Source organism: Diaporthe amygdali (genome assembly GCF_026229845.1).
Source record: "Diaporthe amygdali strain CAA958 chromosome Unknown NODE_7_length_1459731_cov_64_868725, whole genome shotgun sequence".
NCBI classification, from domain to species: domain Eukaryota; kingdom Fungi; phylum Ascomycota; class Sordariomycetes; order Diaporthales; family Diaporthaceae; genus Diaporthe; species Diaporthe amygdali.
Genome location: NW_026517027.1, coordinates 955,653 through 977,297, shown reverse-complemented (window position 1 = coordinate 977,297; position 21,645 = coordinate 955,653). Strand labels below are relative to the sequence as shown.

Sequence of the window (21,645 nt, the reverse complement as noted above, 5' to 3'; positions counted from 1 at the left end):
CAAATATACATCTTTGCAGGTGCCACCCGTCTTGGATCCTTCCTCTGAATGATTCAAAGTAGAGTCATGAAATGCAATCCCCATCCAATCCTCTAGTGCCTGCCGCTCTTGACCCGGTGAGACCTGGATCCAAAATCCAAGTATTAAAAATAAACAAGTAGATAGGAAAGGGGGAAAAGGTGAGAGAGGGGTTTTGGTATGTAAGTAAAGAAAACATTCCCTGCAGTCTCCCTGGCCAACCGCCGGCCGCAACAATAAACCAGGTTGCGGCGATGGCGGAGGCATATATACCGGTGTGTGATATCATATCCCCACGTGAGGGGGGGTTATCCTCCGTAAAGCCATCTCACAGAAAAGGCTCATCTCCACGTAAGCTTTTATAAAATTAGAAAACATCGACGACATTACATTTCGCGTAAATACCCCCTTGTACATCATCACCTTCGCTTACTCCTTCTTGGCCTTCTCCACCTTCTTCCCCTTGGGCACACGGGCGAGGTAGTAGACACCCAGAGCGGCGAAGACGTTGAAGATGATGTAGGCCCAGAGGATGCCGAAGTTCCTCCAGCGTTGCGAGTAGTAGGTCCCGACGCCCGCGAGGAAGGTGTTGGTGTCGGAGACGGTGCAGAAGCTGCAGTCGGAAGTGGCGTTGTTGTTGGTGAGGTAACCGCCGGCCACAGTCATGTAGTTCTCGAGGTACTGATAACAGGTCTGGCCGTCGAGGGGCTGGAAAGTGAGCAGCTCGTTGGAGGCGCACTCGACATTTGTGTTGGCCACCGATGCCGACAGCATGCCGCCCACCAGGTAAGTGAACGGCGATACGCGGTACATGAAGATCCAGAACTTGGGGAACGTGCTCGGGTTGGCGAGAACACCGCAGAAGATCAGGCACAGCATGAAAAGCAGGTTGGCAATGTTTCCACCTGCCTCGGCCGTCTCGAAGCCAGCGATTACCAGGTCCGTGAAGGTTGAGGTGAAGAGCATGAAGGCGAGGAGGAACAGGAAGACGAGGGCGCCACGCTCGTGGACCTGATCCGCCAGCTCGGCGTTGCGGTAGAGGCCAACAGGGTAGTACCAGCAGACAAACATGATGACAGCCATTAGCGAGTTCCAAGGCAGCTCGACTATGATTTGCGAGAGCATGAAGACCTTCCAGCTGTAGACCTTGGATGGACGCTCACGGACTTCGTATAGTGACCGTTGGACGACGAAGTGAGGCATTTGCTGTTGAGTGAGCTGGCCAAAGATTGTCAGGATGTTGAAGATGGCGAACATCTGGTTTTGCAGACCCTGAAGCGTATTCGGAGCGTTGAGGAAGACAAGACCAATGAAGAGCGAGATACCAGTACAGAGTGCAGCCTTAGAATAGATGTAGGATGGAGTGCGCCAGTACTGCTGGAAAACACGAAGAACGACCTCTTGAAGTTGCTTGCCGAAGGGCGCGGCGAACTCCTGGTAGCTGGTCTTGTCGTGAACCGGACTGGATGCTGCGTCAGTCTTGTCGCCCTCGTCAACCAGTCTTTGCAATTCCTTGTGGACGTCGGAACATTCGGGGCTTTCCTTCCAGGTCTTGAACCAATCGACGTCAGTGTGTGAGCCAGGAGCAGCACCAATTGCCTCCAACATCCATTCGGCAGGGTTGGCTTCGGGTGGGCAATGGTGTGCGCCATTGCGCTCAAAGTAGGAGGTCATCGTCTTGGAGTTCTCGCCGATTTCGCCGAAGTAGACAGTCTTGCCACCCTTCTGAAGGAAGAGCAGGCGATCAAAGCGCTGGAAGAGCATAGCAGAAGGCTGGTGGATCGTGCAAAGAATGGCTTGGCCACTCTTGGTAAGCTTTTCCAGGAGATCCAAGATAGCCCAAGATGTTTGAGAGTCAAGACCGGAGGTAGGTTCGTCAACAAATAGCAGCAATGGTGGCTTAGCCGCAAGCTCAACACCGATGGTCAAGCGCTTTCGTTGTTCGACATTGAGACCTTCGCCAGGGACACCAACAACAGCATCTGCGTAGTCGTGCATATCGAGGAGCTTGATGACTTCGTCCACATAGGCGAGCTTCTCTTCGCGAGAGATATGAGCAGGTTGACGAAGCAGAGCACTGAAGTTCAGGGCCTCGCGGACAGTGGTGGTCTGAAGATGAAGATCCTGTTGCTGGACATAGCCGGTCTTGCGCTGGAAGGAATTATCGCGAGGGTGTCCGTCAACAAGCATTTCGCCAGTAATGACACCCATTGAGGTTCGATCGGCCAAGCAGTCGAGAAGCGTCGTCTTACCAGCGCCAGACACTCCCATCAGAGCCGTGAGCGTGCCAGGCTTGACCCAGCCGTCGACATGATCCAGAATTTGCCTAGTTTCGTTCTTGATCTTGACCTCATAGCACACATCCTTCCAGTGGAACACACTAGTTTGTCGTTCGATAAAGCCAGCCTCCTTGTCGGAGTCGCTGGGGTCGTTACGGGCAACAATAGTGGATGTCCCAACAGTCTTGCCTCCCTCGGGATCGTCCTTTTGCTCTTTGAAGGCAGCAGGCTTGTGACCGCGGCGGAAAACCAGCACTTCACCCTTGGACTTCTTCTCGGAGACAAGCTCGGCCGCGATCATGTAGGTGATGAGGAAAAACAGGGTAAAAGCGATGACAATACCGAAGTTGCGCCACTTGTGAGCTGCGTAGTACTTGAATGACTGGTTGATGTAGTCGTCACCATTCACAAAGCTCTGGCCCACCTTGGAGCCGACAGCGGAACAGACACGGTTTTCAGGTCCCACGTTGCCGTATCCCGGGACTTCGGCGTTCGGTACATACTGGGTGCAAGTATAATCGCGGTTGTGGAACTCATTCACCATCAAAGCTTCGAATGCATAGGCCAAGGGGTCCAGGTAGTTCAACCAGCGGCACCAATCCAGCATGTAATCGATCGGAATGACGAAACCGCTGAAAATGACCAAATCCAGGATAATCAAAGCTGCCGGCACCATGGCTTGTGAGAGGGTTCGCGATGAAGACGCAATGGTTCGGAAAATCATAGACATGGCGAGCGTTGTGACAAAACAGATGAGCAGGAAGAAGAAGAAAGGTCCTGGTTCCCGTCGCAGGTTTGTCATAAAATACAGTGCGAGGTTGAATACGATGGAGTTCAAGACCTTATAAGGAAGATCACACAACATCGAAGAGATAGCTTCGGCAGAGGGGTGGTACATAGCGTATCGGGCGTGTTTCTCGACGATTGGTCGTTGTGCGTACAGTGTCAAGATCTGGCCGTTTAGTTAGCATTGTTCACATTGATCAGATTGGAATGTCATGGGGGACGGTTTGGATATTTTCCTACCTCGAGAGCAGAAGCGAAGGCGTTCATAAGACAGGCGAAGAACAGGAGAGCACCTCGCTGGAAGAAGCTAGAAGTCGTCATTTGGAGGTTGTAGAAGACACTGGAGATGATCAAAGCCATGATGAAGTTACCAATCAACATGCCTATGGTCAAGCCGGGGTCGCCACTAAGTCGTTTCCATCCGCGCCATAGGCAGAGCTCCACCTGCTGCCAATAGTCCAGGGTGTATGGTGACTTGGGGCGCTGTCTCTTTGACTGTTGAGCACGCTTGTGGGCGCGGAACTGTTGGGCATCAGGCCCATCAAGTGGATGAGCTGTCTTGTATTCCTCGATCTCGGTCTGCAGCCTCTTGTACTCAGCGCTGTTCCTCCAGGCAGCGGCAAACTCGTCGGGTGTCCTGGGCGCCCGATCCTCGAATCCAGGGCGCACAACACGTTCCAGAGGGCTCGTCATGGAGGTCAGGAAGTCAGGAGTTGTCTGCCGTGCGGGGCAGTCGAAACCAAGGTTGATGAAGTATTGTCGTGCTTCGCCTGCGGGGCCAAAGAAGATCTGACGGCCCTCGTACAACACAGCTGCCTTGTCAAACAGGTCGTACGCGGTTTGCGGGGCCTGGTAGATCGAGACACATGCTGTGCTGCCGAAGAGCTCAGATTGCAGCCTCAAGGTCTTGCAAAACTCAATAGCGTTTGCAGAGTCAAGTCCTCGAGTCGAGTTGTCCCAGCATTGCAGCGGAGCCCCCGAAAGAGCGGCCTCAGAGATGGTCACACGCTTCCTCTCTCCACCAGAGACACCACGGACGTACTCGTTTCCGACGCGGGTGTTGATAGTGTGGGAGATACCGAACATGGCCATGACGACATCCCGGACGTGGTTCGTGAAGAGCGATTTGGGGATGCCACCTGGCAGCTCGCGAGGCGCACGCGCTCTTGATGCGAAAGTCAGGGTATCGCCGACAGTCAACATGGGGAAGTGGACGTCGATTTCGGCGGTGTAGATGGCCTCACCGCGATGGTGCTTGTGCATTTCCTTTGCGGACACACCTGCGAGATGTTGTTAATGCCATTCTTCCACCAGAGAAACTGATATTCAAGCCCCACAAGCGCGGAGAGCCACGATTTGCACTTACCCTGATAGTTGAAGTAGGAAGAATCCTCAACATAGATACCGTTCATTTCGCCCGAGATGGTCTTCAAAAAGGTACTGCAGCCTGATCCGGGAGGGCCCAGCACAACGAGCATCTCGCCCTTGTGCACAACGCCGTCGAATTTCTGCAAGATGTCGATCCTCTTCTTCCTGCCACCGCCGAAAACTCCACGCACCATGGAGGCAACATCTAGCAAGATGTTCGCAACATCCTTCTGGTAATCCGTGCCGGCTCCATAGCCGAAGACGTTGAGGTTTTGGAAGGCGATACCACTGGTGCGGAAGCCATGTCCCTCGCTGGAGACCAGCTCCACCACGTTCCGAGCCCAGGCGCGGGCGTTGAACTTTTCGCCGTTGGGGTTCAGTGGGCTGTCCGGGTCGTTTGCGTGCTCGGCGAAGGGGTTGGCGCCCGTGATGCCCGAGGCATGGGACTTGTTCGTGTACTGTCTCGCCAGGTCTTGGACCATTCCTGCCCGGCGGGCCTCCGCGGCCTCGTCATCGTCGGTCTCGCTCTCTGTGCTGATGGTCTTCTCGTTGCTGGCTTCGACCTTGGCGGCTGGCGTTTCTGTACCGGTTGTGGACGTGTTTTTCTCGTTCTCGGTCAGGGTGGTAGTGGTGTCATTGTTCGGGGTGGTTTTGGTAGAAGGACGGCGCGAGCGAGGCGCAGGCGCGGCCGAGCTGTCGTCCTCCATCTGGTCCCGAGACCTGGTCTTGCTCAGAGTCAGACCGCCTGTTTGCGCCGAGAGGTCGTAGTTGCCAAAGGCACCAGTGCCCGCGGTGAAGGACATGGTGGTGGCGGGACTTCGCCTTTAAATCGGAACTGAGCGCACCACTGGGCACTCTTGCAAGAATGATCCACACGTAGGCTTGAACAGGCTATGTTGGGGCCCGTCAGCAAATAATTGGGCCGTGTGGTGATATTAGAGGTCTTGCACTGTCGAATACCAGACGACAACAACAAAAGATGGTACTTGCGTTCTTGGAGGGAAACGTCAGTCAGTTCAGTCTCAATGTCAGTCACCCGTCACCCGTCGCAAACTAAAGTGAAGGTGAAAGGGTGAGGCGCTGAGCCCTGCAAAGACCTGTCGACGTATGGAGAAGAAAGAAGACTCCAGGGTCCAAGGCCAACGACGGGGAGGAGGTCGCACAGAAGATCTATTAATGAAGACCATTGTTTGGACGAGACACGGAGTGGGCACTGGGGAGGTTTTGACGGGCAGCACGAGCTTTGCACGGGCTCGGCCAATTCGTTTGAGCAGTGAGAATGAGCAGCACCAGAGGCGTGGGTACAGGGGGGCAAGGACAGGGGTGCAGGGGGGAGGGCGAAAAGGGCCATGGTGACCGGGATCAGGTACATCATTGATTTCCGCACTCGGCAGGGCCCAGGGCCCAGGCTCGCAAGCTCACAGGCTTACCGAGCTGTGGGGACCTGCTGGGCCCGCGAATCCGTCCCGTGAGACAAGTACCTAAGGAAGTACCATGTAGGTGCAGGTAGCCCTAGGCAGTGACACCTGGGTAGGCAGAAATTCCAAGCTGATGCCCAGAGGGCGGCAGGGTGCAGGGCCGTCTTACCATCTGGGCAAGGCGGTACGAGGGTACAACGTTACGGGCGACGGTCAAGATCAAGACCCCGAAGCGCTAGGTACTGCGGAACTGCGAGACGTGGGTACCAGGGTACTTTGCGGACGTATCCATCATCGATCGTCACCACTGATCAGTTCGGGCAGCCCTTGATCAGTCTGACCACAGATCTGCAGTCATCCGACGACAAACTCACTCTTTCAGCCTCCTTAGTCCTCTTCTTACTTGACGACGGCTTCAGCTATTGAGATGCTGCTCCGTGGTCTGCTGCTGGCGGGATGCGAACAGTTTTCCTACTCTTCAACATCCAACGGACTGACTTTCGCCTGATGGCTGTTGGCCATGTACTCGGCACTTGCCGGGAACCTCGTCAATCTGAGTTGATCTGCTGCTACCGTCTCGCTTACTCGAAGATCAAGGTCGATGCGGCGTAGCAGGGTCAGAAAGCATGTGCCAAAGTCTAAATCGCGTACGGTCCAGGCCGTACGACGTGGCTCATGCAGAGTCACCTATCATCATCGTCTGCCTATAACTACTACTATAATCAATTCATACATGCTCAATACGGCGTATCGGCACGTGAGATTTGACGAAACACCAGGCTGCTACGGCTGAGGCTGACGCCGAATACGCACATACGACCCAACGAAGGCGACATGTCTGTCCGCAACACGGCATCGACCGCAGCCTGCAGCAGGCAGGCCGCTCGCCCAGAGATGATCTGCGCAGCTGCGCAGAAGTCTCCTATCGCACAGACTCGGAGCCCGCTCTTAACCCACTCTAAACCGTCCTTGTGGGCATACTTGTCAGATCCGCCCGACAGGTGTCCGCAAACACATCAACATCGGCATCAACAGGCTTGCAGTTGGCAGGCGCTGATTTGTTTTGTTTTTTTGTCGTTGCTGTGGCTGTGCCGCCCAACGGGCGGACGCTATCCGCATTGGTGAAGGGTAGACATCGATATCATTCGGTAAGTTCGGGCCATCCGATCAAGGATTCGACGATTCACTAATAAACAAGTAATACGGGGCAATTCAGCCAGAGATCACTACCAAGTGGGGAGCTGCAGTGGATTGATCCAATCCGCTGGTGGGGCGGTCCCCAAGCTCATGTTTTGGTGACCAGGGTCATTTCTTCTCTTTCTTTTTCGAATTCGAATTCGGACTTGACAGGCCTAGCGTCCTGTCTCTTTTTTGCCCGAGGTCCCACATGCTACTCCTGGTCCCATGTGTCTCGTTGTGTCTGGGCTCAGCAAATCCGCAATCCTCAGGTCATCGTCCGTCGTTGTCATTCTCGCAGAAGGATGAAGAAAATGGATTCCAGTCGCATCTCGTACTCCATGCCTCTCAGGCGAATCCATCGTGTTGCTGGGCATCGGGACAAATAGGATGTGTCTTCGGCGTCTGTATTAGGGAATACCGGCCGGGCGCCGGCGGCAGGCTGATGTGAGGATGATGGGCGTTTCCTGTCAGCGAGGTCCGCAAGCTAGATACTCGGGCCGGAGCAGGTAGTGAGATTGGCAGCCTTCTCTTACCCCCTTGTGCCCCTCCACCCCCGTTTCGGGGTCCTCGAGCACCCCGACAGCCCGCCCGCCCGTGGCGTCAAAGGATTCACCATTTGCCAACTCAATCCGTTCCGCAACGCGCAGTCCTGTCTGTGTTGATGAGTCCGTCCGTCTGACATGTGTGTGAGATGGGCAATGTATCACTGCCCTGATTCAGCCAGACAAAGCAATCGAGTTTATCTAGGCGCCCCCCGCGTTTCGCAAGCTAAACTGAACCTAATTGAGTGTGTGCGCTCGGTTGAAAGCACGCGAAATGCAATCAAAACCTTACTGTGAGTGTGGAGCATTCAAACTACACATTACCCAGGTACTATACCGTCTGAGTCTGGTCTGGAAGTATAAGACATGAACCACTTACGCTGACCTGCGTGGCTGGCCACCCCCTGCACCCTTGCATGCTTTGCATGCTTCTAGAAAAAAGATCGGGCCTTCAACGGGCCCACGGCAAGTGGCTAACATCCGCCAACAATCGGGAGCTGGATTAGGTTTTTTTGCATACACAGTACCTTGTCAACTACAGCATATGCCGTCACCCAGCTGAAGCTACCTCACAATTGTGAAGCTGCTTCACAATTCCTGAAACGCAAAAGCGCAAAAACGCAAGAGTGCAAAACACAATTCAGAGAGTCATGCGCCGCAGCCTTACAGTCCAATAGCCCGTACCCATCCCTATATCTCCATGTAGACGGCCTAGACCTACACGCAAGAGCAGCCTCGTATCCACCACAACAACCAGCTGTGCATTGCATAGTCCGTATTAGCCAAGTGTCAGCTTCATTTTTGAAATCCACTCACCCAATCTCGGCGACTTTTGGTATCTACTGTAAAATCCTACCGGTTCAATCATCACGCCGAGCAAAGTGTTGAACGCCTTCCAAGAACAAATCCTGCGCACGTGGCATCCACATTCTCAGGATCTCCCTGCGCCGTTGTCTCATCCCACTCTGAGACCATCGACCTCGCTCCCGCTCCGCACAGCTGGACCCGCCCGGCCACCGGGGCTCCCGGCTGGCCTGTTGTTCTTTTCAACACGACGATCCGGGCCCGACAAGACCCCGAGAACCCCGGGTGTTCCTTTATCCCCGTGAGTGCCTTGGTCCCTCAATGTTTGTTTACCTCTCGACAATCTCGAGATGTGGCATCATTCCCCCACAGTCTCACCATTCAACTGACCAAATTGTTTGGAAGTCTGTTGAGGGGTCTCCCAGGATCGGACAGGAGGAAAGACCCGTTTTCTTGAAGGCCACCCTCGAGGTCTGCTCGCTGCCAGCTCATGGCTGCGGGGACATGGGAACGTGGCTCGTGCATGAACGAATGACGACCACACGGCGAGCAGGTGGTATGGCCGTGAAGAGCCTCACCACGACCAGCTCGTCATCGTGTCTTGTCCATGTCGTCAGAACCGTCCCTTGAGTCTGGGATCCCTGATGTGGTCAACGATTATACTGCAGGGACGACCCAACGGCCTGGGCGCTGCAACTGCTTGCAAGGCGGGCCAATTAGCACTCAATGACCTTCCAAGGACTGACAATCTGGCCCGTTGAGTGTTCTGCGGTATCGTATTCGTGCAAGCTTGGATGAACAACAATTGCGGCACAAACTGCCTAGAGATTGCTCATCGCACTTGTTGGCCGCACCATCTGAGATTGGCACATAGGTCTCAACTATCTGGGCTTCCTCCCACACGCCCTTCAGCCCAACACTGCGGCGCACGCCCTTTGGCCCGCCAAGTCTGTCGTTCCCGTATCAAGCACGGGGTCTACGTAGGCCCCGACCGACATGGCTTCGGGGTAAGACTTGAGCCCGGGCAGCCTCGTCGATCAAAGCCCGCAGGCGGGCGACTGCCGCAGCTAGGCAGCCAACCGCCGGAGCACAGAAAGGTTCTTCCTTTTTTTCACATGTTTGCGGACCAGTCGTAACCCCTGCTTTTAAAAGGAGATTGTGTGGCGGTGGGAAGATCCGACTGGAGATCCTACCCACTGGAAAATGCTACCTCGTTCCCACGGCACGGCACGACTGCCCAGAAACAGCGCGCAGCCGCGTGTCAAGAAGGGGTGGAGGGGTGTAAATTCACCAGTGGAATCCATCCTCAATTTGTACCCCTCGTCTACGTGGCAGAGCCCTCATCACGTTGCGTCCAGGGTCATCGCGCGCGATCGAGATTACCTCCCGGCCCTACCGCAAACCAGCGGAGCAGAGACCTGAGCCGCGTCAGGCCCTGCCAGACACAAGGAGATATCCTGTGGAGAATTGATAAGGCTTGTTTTCTCTTGGCCCCCGGCCGGCTTGCTCATCGCGGTGTTCGGTAAACACGGGCTGCGAGCACGCATGCTGTCTAGTCGGGCCGCCGGGACGAGACATGTCTCCGTCGCCTTCTGCAAGAAAACACACGGCCGGGCTCCTTGTTGTCTGGTCGACGGGGAGGGGATAACCGGTGATTTGCGGGCTTAAGTTGAGCCCAAACGCCTCTCCAAAACTCCGGTAGGTGTCAATCTATACGATACCGATTATAATGTTTCATGGCGGTACCTTGGCATACGACGGTGTATATACTTAGAAGCACGCCCCAGGCGGCCCAGAAAGACAATCAATATAGACTCTGTAGGATCACCAAAGAAACTTTGCTCCAGACACCGAAGCAGAAGCTTCTCCGCCTGATAATGTGAGGCCAACGGACTCGACTGTCCACCAACGCTTCTGGGGCCCCGCAGACCTTTGGCATTAAGGCCGTCGGATCACCCAGATTGATGAATCTGGCTGGCTGCGTGGCTGGTCGTTGACTATCGTTCGGAAAAGAGCAGTACCCGTAAACACGGCAAACCGGGCGGACAGTCACGCCGTAAATCCGAAGGAGCTGGAGTCGCGATCCAGAACTTTCGCCGCGACTCATGAAGAAGGCCATTTCGCTTGTCAATCATATCTGTTGATTGATGGGGTAGGTTAGAGCGAGCAACAGCGAGCGAGTGATGTGGAACGTTGCTCTTGCGGGTGGCTTACCGATATTGCGACTCGTCAGCTGGGAGCTGACAGCCGGCGGGAGGTTTGCGGGCGGGAGGTGCTCACCGGCAGTGCGATTCAGTCTATCTTCCCCATGTGGTAGCGTAAAAAGCTGAGAAGATGGCGTGCAAAAGCTTGCTCGGATCGAAAAGACGAAGAGGCCAGCCCACTACATGTTGACAGCTTGAGCCGTAAGTCGAGCCCAGAAGGCTAAGGTCGCCGCACGTAGGCAGGTTTAGCATGTGGTTTCGATCGCTTCGGATGACCACAGAGAAGTTTCCCAAATGCGACGGCTTGGTATGAAGCTGTAGTGATCTTTCCGGGCCATAATGTGGCTCGGCTTCTCTGTTGAAATTCATGCGGATCGATTTGACCAGCACCCGGGCAACTAAGCTGCAAGGAAGCAAACCGCGGAGCCAGATAAATTTGCAAATAGATGTTACATGGTAGAATGTTCTAAGAAATGAATCAGAAACAAATGAACAACCGCCTTGCATCACAACACATAAGCAGTCTATGTCCTTTAGCCCCGGCGTCCTCTCTGCCGGCTGCTGACGAAACACACGAAGCGAAGCAAAATCAAATGGAATAGACACTATCCTCGCAGACATTGAACGTCAAGTGGTGTTTTGTGGTGCCTGTGCAAAACAAGTTATCGCTTGCCAATCCAATTGGTGAACACCTTGGGTTCGTCCGGGAAGACTCGATTCGGGTGCTTCTGTGACCTGTTCCTATCTCACCGGTGAATAAGACTGTGGTTTGGGAGATACATCCCGGCCCACTCAGCCTCTACCAATATATAAATAAGCGAGGTGTAAGATCGATCATAGTCCTCTAAACAAAATTCCTACTGTGGTATTGTTTCGGAACCATGCGTGACAAGGCTTCGACACATTCCCGAACAGGGCCTCCGCACATCCAATCATCTTGCACGGGCAGACGCCAAGGCTGCAGCGAGGCTGGCATCCCGCTTTGGAGGAATCCTGTGGCATGTCAAGTTTGCATTCATGTTTGCTTTCCTCAAAAACTTCAAGTAAGGAGATTTTGGTCAATTTCGATTATTGTAGAAGCTCTAGTGCCAGGTTTATTCGGGATTCACCCAAAGCAAAACCTTCAACCCAAACGACTGGTTGAAGTGGATGATCCCAGATTGCACAAGTGTGAAGACGAGATTTCAAGTAAAGCGGGACAACTTCAATGATATTTTTGGATGTGGATATGTCCGAATTCCCGTCCAGCTTGAACAAATGGATAGCCATGGACTTAAAACAAAAGAAAATAACACTTTTAGGATGTCCGGACCCTTTCACGGCCTAAGCCGACAACTTATAGCGCTCGATCCAGACACTGTTCTCCACGACCTCAAAAAATGCCCGAATCATCAGATGAATCTCCCTCAGAAGCCTCCGGGTCATGCCATCCCCATATGTCTTTTTTGAATTCGTCCCGGTAGAGAAGGTCAAGATCCCGAAGACGATCTTTGTATGGCTCGAATTCCTTCTGTTCCTTCCGCAAAAGACCAGAGCGCTTGCATGCGAAGTACATGTACTCCACGAGCTCATCTGATAAGGGCAGAACTCTTGTATCATCCTTACTCAGGACTGCTTCGACAGCGGCGGCCTGTCCCAACTTGCACTGAGTATGTCTCTGCTCAGTCATCACAATACCGGGGTAAAATAAGCCCCTAATCTCCATTCTCTCAAATTTATCGATCAAGGCGTTCACAGTTCCCTTGTATTGTGCAAGCTCTGGGATGGGAAACAGAGCCTGCTGTACCAGATTGGCAAGTAGAGACCCCAGGAGTTTCTGATTACACTCAAATTGACCTTCGGCGGATTTGCAGTACTGCTTTCCATGCAGGTTTGACGCATCCATGAGGTAGTCGAAGGGGACTCTGAGTGCATCGAACAGGGTTTTGAGGTCCTCGTGTCGAATCTGTCCAATGCTGTCCAAGATGTCCTGCTGCAGGACTGTTGGGTCCGGCAAGCTTTTTCTGACCTCGTCACTGATCTCATGAGCGGCTTCCCGAACCAAAATCTTGGTGGACTTGAAATCTCCCATCTTGTGAGCTACTCGGAGGAGCTCGAAGATGGTCAGCTTCGATTTGTCTAGCCCATCTCTGAAGCCATCGATCCAAGACGGAGCAAAAAGGTGGTAATTTGTGTCCTCAAGGACAACATCGTACTTGTCAAGCACCTGTAAAACCGTGTGCAGCTGGCTAGGGACGGGCTTCGAAGCCACCAACGCTCTCGGAAACTTATTGTGCAGGAGACAGAACATGATCTTCAGGCCGAGACTGTAGTAGAACAATTAGCGAAGATCACGAAAGCGTGATTTGTAGCGGGTGTCAGGTGAGGAGAGGCAAGGTAGTAGAAAAAAATGCATTAATTGTTTGTACTCACGGGTTCTCCTCCAGCTCCCAAACCCACTCCTCTCTATTGCCACGTTTGTGACTGCCGTAGATCATGGCCTCGAACTTGGGAGAGGCTTTCTCGAGAATGGTGGAGACGACTTCGAACACGTAGACTTTGCCATCCTCGCCTTTCGCCTTGACATACAGATCGCTGTCGCGAGAAAGTCGGGGGTTGCAGCAGCCAGGAGTCGACGTGACTGGGCTGGAAGGTCTTGTGCGGGTGCTGGAAGTGTAGAAGAACTTTATGACGTTGCCGATGTTCTCCAAGTCATTGGGATCAACAAACTTCTTGTCCTCGGGAGTGGTTGAATGATTGCTTATGTTCTCAATGGGTTGATCCGTGAGAGTCTGGGAACTGCCAGTTTTCATGTCCTCAACGCCCTCATCGGCGGCATCTATGTTGGGATTGGTGGTGGCTACAGTCTTTGGAGATGCGCTGTGTGTTCCATCCTCACTAGGAGCCTTCTGTTGCTCGGCCAATTTGATAGCTTCATTTGCATCAGCCTTGTCTGACACCGACTCAGGCTCTTGAGATGGAAGTGCGACAATGGTCATGGTGGTCGAGTCGGGCGCAGAATGGTCAAAAGCCATGCTGGTGATGTCCTCTGTGGACGTAGATGAGCTGTTGCTTTTCTCTTCGATAGAGAGCTTGTCAGTACTGGCCGCGTAATCGGTATCCCCGCTGATTGTGGTCAAACTCTTCGCCTTGCCGGTAGCAGTGCTTGTGTCGGCAGGCAGCGGTGCTAGAACATCCTTAGCCTCATCTGCCTCGATAGTGAGATGGGCCTGTGTGTCATCAATGGTGTTCGCAACGATGTCGCTGGAGTCCGGACTGCTGGCGGGCAGAGGCACTATTGCAGCTGGGGCTGGGTCCAGCACAGCTGGAGCCTGGTGAGGTGGAGAAGACATTTTGCGGCTGCTATTTCTGACCTGTCAGCAGCTGCAAAGAAGAGATGTACGGCGTAATGACCAAAGCCAAAATAATGGTTGTCTTGTCAAGAGAAAGGTGATTTGCGCGAGAAAGCTAGTGGATGGGGTGTCGACATACACAACGTAAAGACGAGAACTTGAGATGCTTGTATGGTTTAGACAAGATGGACATGACAATGAGTCCTGGGGGCTGCTAGAGTTGCAGGAGGTGCGACAGGATAGCGAAGCTTGGTGGGGAGAATGAGGCTTGGGTAGGGACAGAAGCAGAGGCAGAATCAGAAGGTCGCGAGGTTGTACATTTCGAGTTGTTGAACCACTTACCTGGGTGCAAAAGACAAGGTCTGGAGAATTTGCGAACGTACAACAGTCGCATTCAAGCAGACGGCCCAAGAAAGCTTGAAAGATGGGAATGGTTGAGTCGAAAGACTTGCAGAGCTTACAGAGCTTTGCAGCTGATGGTTGTGGTGGAAAGGAGGAAGGCGAGCTGGTCTGAGGAAGGGGGCGGCTGCACCTTTGGGAAGGAGAGCTCGACGGCTTCCGAGAAACAAGGTAACTGCCTTCGGTGCCCTACAGCTTCCGTTATGTCAAGCTCCAGCAGCGCCACAATGGGGCCCAATGTCTTGGAAGGTTGAATAGGTGGGGAAAGTGCTTTCAAGCAGAGACTGGATCAGTGTTGTTTATCTCAAAGGCAGCTTAGCTTCGTACCATTCGATTGCAACAGAAGATTTCCTAATGTGTGGACAAAATCATTTTCACGGGACTCGAAAAGCCAGGATCTCCTTGGTGGCCATCAGATAGAATTCAACATCACGAAGAGAGCAAGAGAGAGGGACAGCCAGATTTCTTGTTGGTTGATGTTGACGCATTTCCTGGGGTGTTTGTGATCTACCTGTATGCAGAAAAACCTTCCCTTCCCTAATCGGGCTCACATGACGGGAAAATGCCAAAATCTCTCATGAATGTTGCCCTGCCTGTTTTGAATACATCATTCTCCTCATAGAGTCTCATCGTAGACAGAATGAGTTTCAACACTCTCAGCTGGTGTGTCGAGTGCCATTTCCTCCAAGACTTCCTGGCCAGCATCCATAGAATATAAGTCCTTGCCCTCGTCTCCCTGCTGTGCTCCTTGCCTCTCTCTGGTGTTTTCCTTTCCCTTGAAGGCTAGATTGCAGAATGTCACAAGTAGGCGGTTGGGATCACTCCTGTCTATTCTGGCCTTCACATCGCAAGCGCCGTTACCCTCACCTTTCTCGTTGGTATGACAAGGGCCACGGACTATGATTGTGTTACCTCGAGGCTCGCTCATGGCAACATCCACTGGCTCTGATCTCTCAGCAGCCTCACCAGTGTCTCCCACGTGGCGACCGCGGCGGTTCTTGGTGGATGTATTTCTGTCCTTGTTTCTCATTCCCACGGCATTCTGGATAGGACCAAAATTGGCCTCGGTCTCGTTGACATACTCGAAGAAGTCACGGGCGGCATTCTCTGCGTATTTCTGAGTCAGTGCATACTATCAACGATGAATAGCCGAGGGGAGTGGTCACTCACATGCGCGCTCATACTCCCACGGCTTGGCAAACCAGTCGGGATCGATGTCAGCCCTCGCATTGCCCCAGGTGAGCTCGCTGAGGTTGAATCCCCATCTGGCTGGGTTGTCGGAGACGCCACCGCGCCCGTGCTGATCCCAATGGCGCGTGTAAGCCATGCAAACCGTGTTCACCTGGACAGGCGTGGGGACGGTATTTGCCCAGAACTTGGTATGACAGCGCAAGCGCTCGGCGGCATCTTTCCAGAAGTCGCTAGTCAGGGGTTTCTCCTGCCAGTTCTCGAGCCACTCGTCGCAGCACGTTTCGATGACGTGGGCGACGCGCAGGCAGACCAGCCGCTGGTCGCCGGCAGCCACAGACCTCTTGTGTTCTTCGGGGTCGAGCCGGGCGCCCAGGATGGTCGCCAGCTGTGAGCCTTCTCTTGTGTTGAAGACGTTTTTGGCGTTAGTGAAATGGAAGCCAGGCAGCTTCAGGAGCGTCTGGACCACCATGCGATCGTGTGCAGCGGTCCTCGGGCCCCCTCTAGGAGGCTGCATTGCCGGTGTCGCGGGCGCGTCTTGCCTCTGTACGGGTACGACGCGACGCGTTGAGCGGCGCCGCGTACTTGGGGGAGAAGAGACCATCCTTCGCAGAAGCTTAGTTGGGGGACAATGATGGTACATGAAAGTGGCAACTCACCCTTCGGAGGCATTTTCGCGATCGGGTGTCTGAGGAAGAGCTTGGGGGTCATGCTGGCTGCAGGACGACAGTTTGGTCAGTGGATCGGAGTATTATCAAACCTGGGCTGAAATAAATGTTTGCCCATAGACCACTCAGCGGGAGCGTGCAAGTAACACGTGAAAGTGACCGTTGGCGACGCGCTTTTCACGGAGTCAAAGACGTACCTTGATGCAGTGCCCCTTTCATCGGGGTGAAATGGCGATCTGGAGCGGCAGGCGTTAGCAATGCTGCCAAGTTTTACTGGAAATACGTCTTTTTCCTACCCATCGGATTCTTCCATGGTGCTGGTTCAAAGCTCTGTTGTCACTGTGTTGTGTGTCATCAGGTTGTTTAGGCGTGTGTTGTCGTGCGAGAAAGCGTTGTGAAGGAGTCGCTGATTCCAGGCCTTGAGACTCACATACCTCCTTCGAATATGTTCCATCACTCGTGTTGGCATACACGGTTCTGGCCTATGGCTTCGGGCACTAGTGAAAGAGGCGGGTACGCGAGTCCCTAGGCCACCTCCTTGAACTACATTGACATGTGAGCCTGAAGCCATTCAGAAGCCCCCTCTTGGCTGTTCGCAAGGCCGCCGGGAGAAGTTACGTCCAGGCTCCTATAGACGCTCATATGAGGTCTACATGAAAATTGCGATCTTCTGTTTGTTTCTACTGCTCAGTTTGACCAATATAAAATCGGCCACATCGATTTGTCGAGCACTTGAAAACTTGTGACAGCTCAAGTCGATTTATTTACTCATGCCCTTCTTGTTTCCACATGCTTGATTCGAGTCAGATCCAGTGAACTGTCTTGAACTTAGGGTTAAAGAAAGAAAAAAAAAACACTGCCTTTATTTCCGCGCCTTGACTGAAATAGTAAACTGAGGTACACAATCCAGACTCATGAAACTCGAGGACAGTGACAGTCTCGAAGTTCGACACTGGCTCGTTTGGTCCCTCCAGTACAGATGCGAATATATGTCGTCTGCGAGTGAGCATCATCACCACTTGTAAATGTGGAACTCTTGGTCACTGCTGAAGCTCTGTGCTTACACTTCATGACTGCGTCCGTGACTTTCTGCGAAACCCGCATCTAGTAGTGACAAATGTTTGCCAGTGAATTTGCCCTGCGGTAGGGGGATGGTGACTTTCGGAACCCGTGTTCGTCAGTCTGCTCTACTGGGAAGCTTGCGTATTTAAGCCGTCAATTTGTGGGATCCCCAAGTAAACGCAAGAACTATATCAGACTATCTCCATCAACAGAACATAGCTTCGTCAGACTTCTTCGACAGACCCATACAGCCCAGCCGATCTCTTTAGGAACTTCGATCGGCGTCACAGCCAAAAAGATCAAATATTCACATTCCTCACCAGGCGTTCATACTCTCTTATATCGAGTCTTTTGGTCCCTCTGGTATGTTTGACGATTTCTTCAATGGATACACCAGCCTTAGATTCCATTTGTTGCATCGATGGACAATGATGGCTTGAACACAGAGGACATTTGTCAAACACTAGCCGCAGCTTATCACATGCATGTGTTGACTTTGAAAAAGCAGAGCGTGCAAGCCCAAAGGACCTCATCCATCACTTGACTGTTCTTGCGCTGTCTCTCGAACGTCATGCAGCTTCTATTGAGTATCCTGTGGCTCTTCCTCGTCGTCGCAGCGACCCGTAACACGGAAAACACAGAAAATAGCACGGGCTTGGACTCAATACGCAATGGAGTTTATTGGAACCACCAACCTGTCACTGGTCACGACGATCAGTGCACGTCTAGCACCCACCAACATAATGCAACCTCGGCCATGTGCGACCCCAGCACAGTTGTGAGCCTCTCGGATCCGCGTTGCCGACTTGGAACAGCAAGTCTTGTAGATGACTGCCACTCACTTATCAAGGACCTTGAGGACTTGGACGGTGGTGGGTTTTGGGGGTTCTCGAGTGAATCTACTATCGTTGTCGCCAGCCACGGAACCTGCAGCTTCAGTGTCACAGTCGAAAACAATGTCGGGCTGTTTAATATCGGCACAAAGGATGTGATCAACCTCAGTAAGTCACTTGAGAAGGAATACTCCTGCCTGGGCCTGGATCTTTTTCTTACAGGGGGCGGACGTCTTTCCTATCTTAGGCTGTGTTGTCATGCCGGGAGCTAAGGCTATCCCATTGTCTGGGATGCTCTCTTGCTTGCTCATTTTGGCTATGGACTCGTGTATTGTGATAAGCTTGCTGACAGTTTTCAAGTCAATATAGCCTTACCTCTCCAGCAAGACTGCAACGGGAAAGCGATGGTGGCGGTGTCAGGTGCAACGTCGTGCAAATACAAGTACGAAGACGTCGAGACTGTATGGCTGCTCGGCGGTCCTAGCCAGATCTGTGACGGTGGAAGCGGATAGATATGGTATTTGCTTTTTCGGCATGGATGGGATTCGATCGCAGGGTAACAGTCGGCCGGAGGATGCGTAGGAGGAGCTCTGACTCCTGACAATTTTCTAGCTACATACGGGGCATTCCCCTAATCTGCTCGCGGTGAGATTCCCGATCTTCGACCGACCTGTTCGCAGGCTAGTACTGTTAGGTAGGCTATGAAATCAAAAGCAAACCCAATATCACACCATCCTACGCTCTCTGTTGTCTGCCTTTTCAGCCAACCATAAATAGCATCTTTGTCAGCGCCATTCTCTGCTTTGGGGGATTCCGTCCCTATGAAAGGGTGTGAGGTTACTGCAGGAGAGAAGCCTACCTAGGCATAAATGCCCTGCTATTACAGGGCCCTGTCGTGCTCGGCGCCAAGAAATGATTAACGGGCCCCTGTGCTGCCAAAAGGGGCCAAGTGAGATCCAGGCCTGGCTGTAGATGGCGTTGCATCCGGTGGCTAAAATCCACGCCCGGAGAGCGCGAATCGCGCTTGAATCCTTCCGCCGTCAACTCTAATCCTGACAATTATCATGCGGCCGATGCCGATAACCCACATGAACTCGCACGTCCGGTAGATGGCATCTTCTTCACATGACTGACAGTTCATACTGCATCATTTCTGACCTGAATCAATCTGCCGCCCGCACAGGATATCCATATGCTCGAGCTTGGCACGGCTCTGAGGCTCATCCTGTTGCTTTACATTGTCCTTCTGGGGGCCTTTTGAGGCTCGCCCCCCTGAACAGGCTGAGATAGCTCCACGGGTCACAGCCAGAGGGCCTCGCGACGCCTGGCTGCTCACCATAAAGATGGCACCGCACGAAAGCTCGGACGACCTGCCGGTCATGCTGCGCGAGAGGCAGAGGCAGGGTCCATCAACCTTTCAATGGAACACCTATTTGCCAACGATTAAACGGCTCTACATGGATGAGGATAGGACGCTGAAGGAAGTGGTGAGAATAATGAGGCTAGAACATGGCTTCATTGCGTCGTATGATACTCCAATTTCTCCAATTATTACCGCAGTCCCAGTTCCTGACTATCCGGTGACTCAAGAGAAAAGATGTACAAGACCCGGCTTATCTCGTGGGGCTTCCGGAAGAACATCAGGTTGAGAGCAGGGCGGGACGACCACGTCGTCCAGAAGCTCGCCGCGCCAGCCGGCAGCACCCACGCCGCATCCTACCACCCGGTGACTAGCCGCACCGTCCGGCTATCGAACGGCCTCGTCGTCGACGCCGATCGCTTGGCGGAGCACGTGCGGCGCAAGAAGTACCGGACCAAGGGCGGCTACTCACCGCCCATGGCCGTCCAGCCGCCCGACTCGTACTGCGTCTTCGAGACGGTGTTCGCGTCCACCCAGGCGTACATCCTGGGCCGCTTCCAGGGCGTCATAACCACGCCCGATGCCCTAGACAAGGTGCGCGAGGCGGACCTGCTGGTGACCCGATGGGTGAGCTACAGCTCGGCCATCAGGACCACCACCCTGGAGCGGCCACTTCTGAAGAGGTCGGCCGCCGTGGAGAAGCAGATGTTCAACGACGCGCTGGTGCTGATGCGGCGTGCGCCGCAGGAGCTCGGGGCCCTGATCCGGCACCAGCCGGCCAATGTCACCGGCTACATATTCTTTTTCCTGATGATCAGCACCCGGAGGAATATCTTCCCGGATGCCCCGATGGCGAAACAGTTCTCGGCCGTCGTGAAGGCACTGATGAGGTACATGGCTGTGGCCTTCTCCAGCGACGACGTCGAGTTGCCCCTGCCTTTACGACAGCTGCTCCGAAACATAGCTAGCATCGAGGACGAGTATCTACTTAACAGGCTCGCCGTTCAAGCATGGAAACTCAACTGCAAGACGTGGGAGTCCCTGCTGGGCGGTCGGGGTGGTAGCAAGACCCTAATTAACGACTGGCTGTCCTTCCAATACGCCGGGGAATCCAACGAGCTGCCAAAGAACTTTGGCGAGTTCATAGACGAGACGCTGAACCGGGCCGAGCCCAAATACGGCCCGTCGTATGCACAGATTCTCTGGTACTCCGCCCATTACAGATTTACCAAGGACAAGGACGCCGGGCTTGACCCCAACCTCAACGACGATATCACGGAGATTTACAAGAAGGTTCTGCGGGCCGGGCCAAGCCTGGTGTCAAGGGTGAACTCAACCAGGATGCTTGCGGAGGTCAGCAAGACCAAGGGTGATGCAGAGGCAATGGAGAGGTATTTGCGCGACGCGATACATGTACTGCGCACGGAGAGAGGAGAAGACGAGCCGAGTGAGTACTCTACCATGCCCCAATGCCTCGGCAACCCCTGCTCGCGACACTTTGTTAGGACTTCACTTCGTGAAGAACCAATTTTGCTTACTAAATTTGCCACAGTGGTCATACTCTACATGTCGGAGCTCGAAGGCTGGCTAGGAGAGCTGGGGTTGGAAGAGAAGGCGAAAGAAGTGGCCGAGTGGAAGGCGGAGTACCAAAGACAGACCCCACCAAGGGGTCCACCGGAATGAAGAGAAGACAGCGGGATCCTCGAATTGTAGAGTCTAGTCATCGCGGGAGCAACACGTCGCAACGCCTATCCCAACGCCGTTCGCTCCGACAACCTCACAGATCAGTGGTGCGGCAGACGGGACGGCTTCACACCCTCCGGCATTAACGCCCAGTCACAACTTGATGCCAGAAGTTGCCATCAAATGGCCCCCAAGTCAAACGAGAGCCTAAGGTAGCAGGCAGCAACGTGGGTCCTCAACATTTATATACAAAGCAGAGCGGCCATGCTGGGCGACGCAGGGGGGTTTACCGATGCTTATCGGAAGGTGGCACATGTTCACCACATCCTACCACGTCCTACTACGTTCAAGGCAAGCCACGACATACCACAATGCACGATGAAGGACTAGGGGCTAGGGGCCCTGTGCCCAAAGGCATCTCTGTTGTATTGAGGTTCAGCCAAGTCACCCTTTCGTGCAAATCGCCTACCAGTACTACTCGAAATGCTCCATCTTAGAGCCATCTTAGAGCTGTGCTGTCTC

The 21,645-nt window shown here is 53.5% G+C and overlaps 6 protein-coding genes across 6 annotated transcripts; 2 read left to right on the top strand and 4 right to left on the bottom strand.

Annotated features, from left to right (window-relative positions):
- Window positions 1-447: 447 nt before the first annotated feature.
- On the bottom strand, window positions 448-5,254 carry J7T55_013935 (uncharacterized protein; the record flags this gene model as incomplete). Its single annotated transcript, XM_053140858.1, has 3 exons — window positions 448-3,249; window positions 3,324-4,363; window positions 4,450-5,254. The coding sequence occupies 3 exons, from the start codon at window positions 5,252-5,254 to the stop codon at window positions 448-450; spliced, it is 4,647 nt and encodes a 1,548-aa protein (XP_052996272.1).
- Window positions 5,255-11,970: 6,716 nt separating this feature from the next.
- Window positions 11,971-14,659, bottom strand: J7T55_013934 (uncharacterized protein; the record flags this gene model as incomplete). The annotated part of the gene is made up of 4 exons (XM_053140857.1): window positions 11,971-12,904; window positions 13,011-13,940; window positions 14,392-14,570; window positions 14,657-14,659. 4 exons carry the CDS (start codon window positions 14,657-14,659, stop codon window positions 11,971-11,973), a joined length of 2,046 nt encoding a protein of 681 aa, XP_052996271.1.
- A 286-nt stretch (window positions 14,660-14,945) lies between these two features.
- J7T55_013933 (uncharacterized protein) lies at window positions 14,946-15,455 on the bottom strand (the record flags this gene model as incomplete). The annotated part of the gene is made up of 1 exon (XM_053140856.1): window positions 14,946-15,455. One exon carries the CDS (start codon window positions 15,453-15,455, stop codon window positions 14,946-14,948), a length of 510 nt encoding a protein of 169 aa, XP_052996270.1.
- A 36-nt stretch (window positions 15,456-15,491) lies between these two features.
- J7T55_013932 (uncharacterized protein) lies at window positions 15,492-16,498 on the bottom strand (the record flags this gene model as incomplete). Its single annotated transcript, XM_053140854.1, has 4 exons — window positions 15,492-16,101; window positions 16,177-16,233; window positions 16,383-16,421; window positions 16,482-16,498. 4 exons carry the CDS (start codon window positions 16,496-16,498, stop codon window positions 15,492-15,494), a joined length of 723 nt encoding a protein of 240 aa, XP_052996269.1.
- A 1,320-nt stretch (window positions 16,499-17,818) lies between these two features.
- Window positions 17,819-18,592, top strand: J7T55_013931 (uncharacterized protein; the record flags this gene model as incomplete). The annotated part of the gene is made up of 2 exons (XM_053140853.1): window positions 17,819-18,248; window positions 18,450-18,592. 2 exons carry the CDS (start codon window positions 17,819-17,821, stop codon window positions 18,590-18,592), a joined length of 573 nt encoding a protein of 190 aa, XP_052996268.1.
- An 831-nt stretch (window positions 18,593-19,423) lies between these two features.
- J7T55_013930 (uncharacterized protein) lies at window positions 19,424-21,123 on the top strand (the record flags this gene model as incomplete). Its single annotated transcript, XM_053140852.1, has 3 exons — window positions 19,424-19,567; window positions 19,678-20,887; window positions 20,993-21,123. 3 exons carry the CDS (start codon window positions 19,424-19,426, stop codon window positions 21,121-21,123), a joined length of 1,485 nt encoding a protein of 494 aa, XP_052996267.1.
- Between the last annotated feature and the right edge of the window lie 522 nt (window positions 21,124-21,645).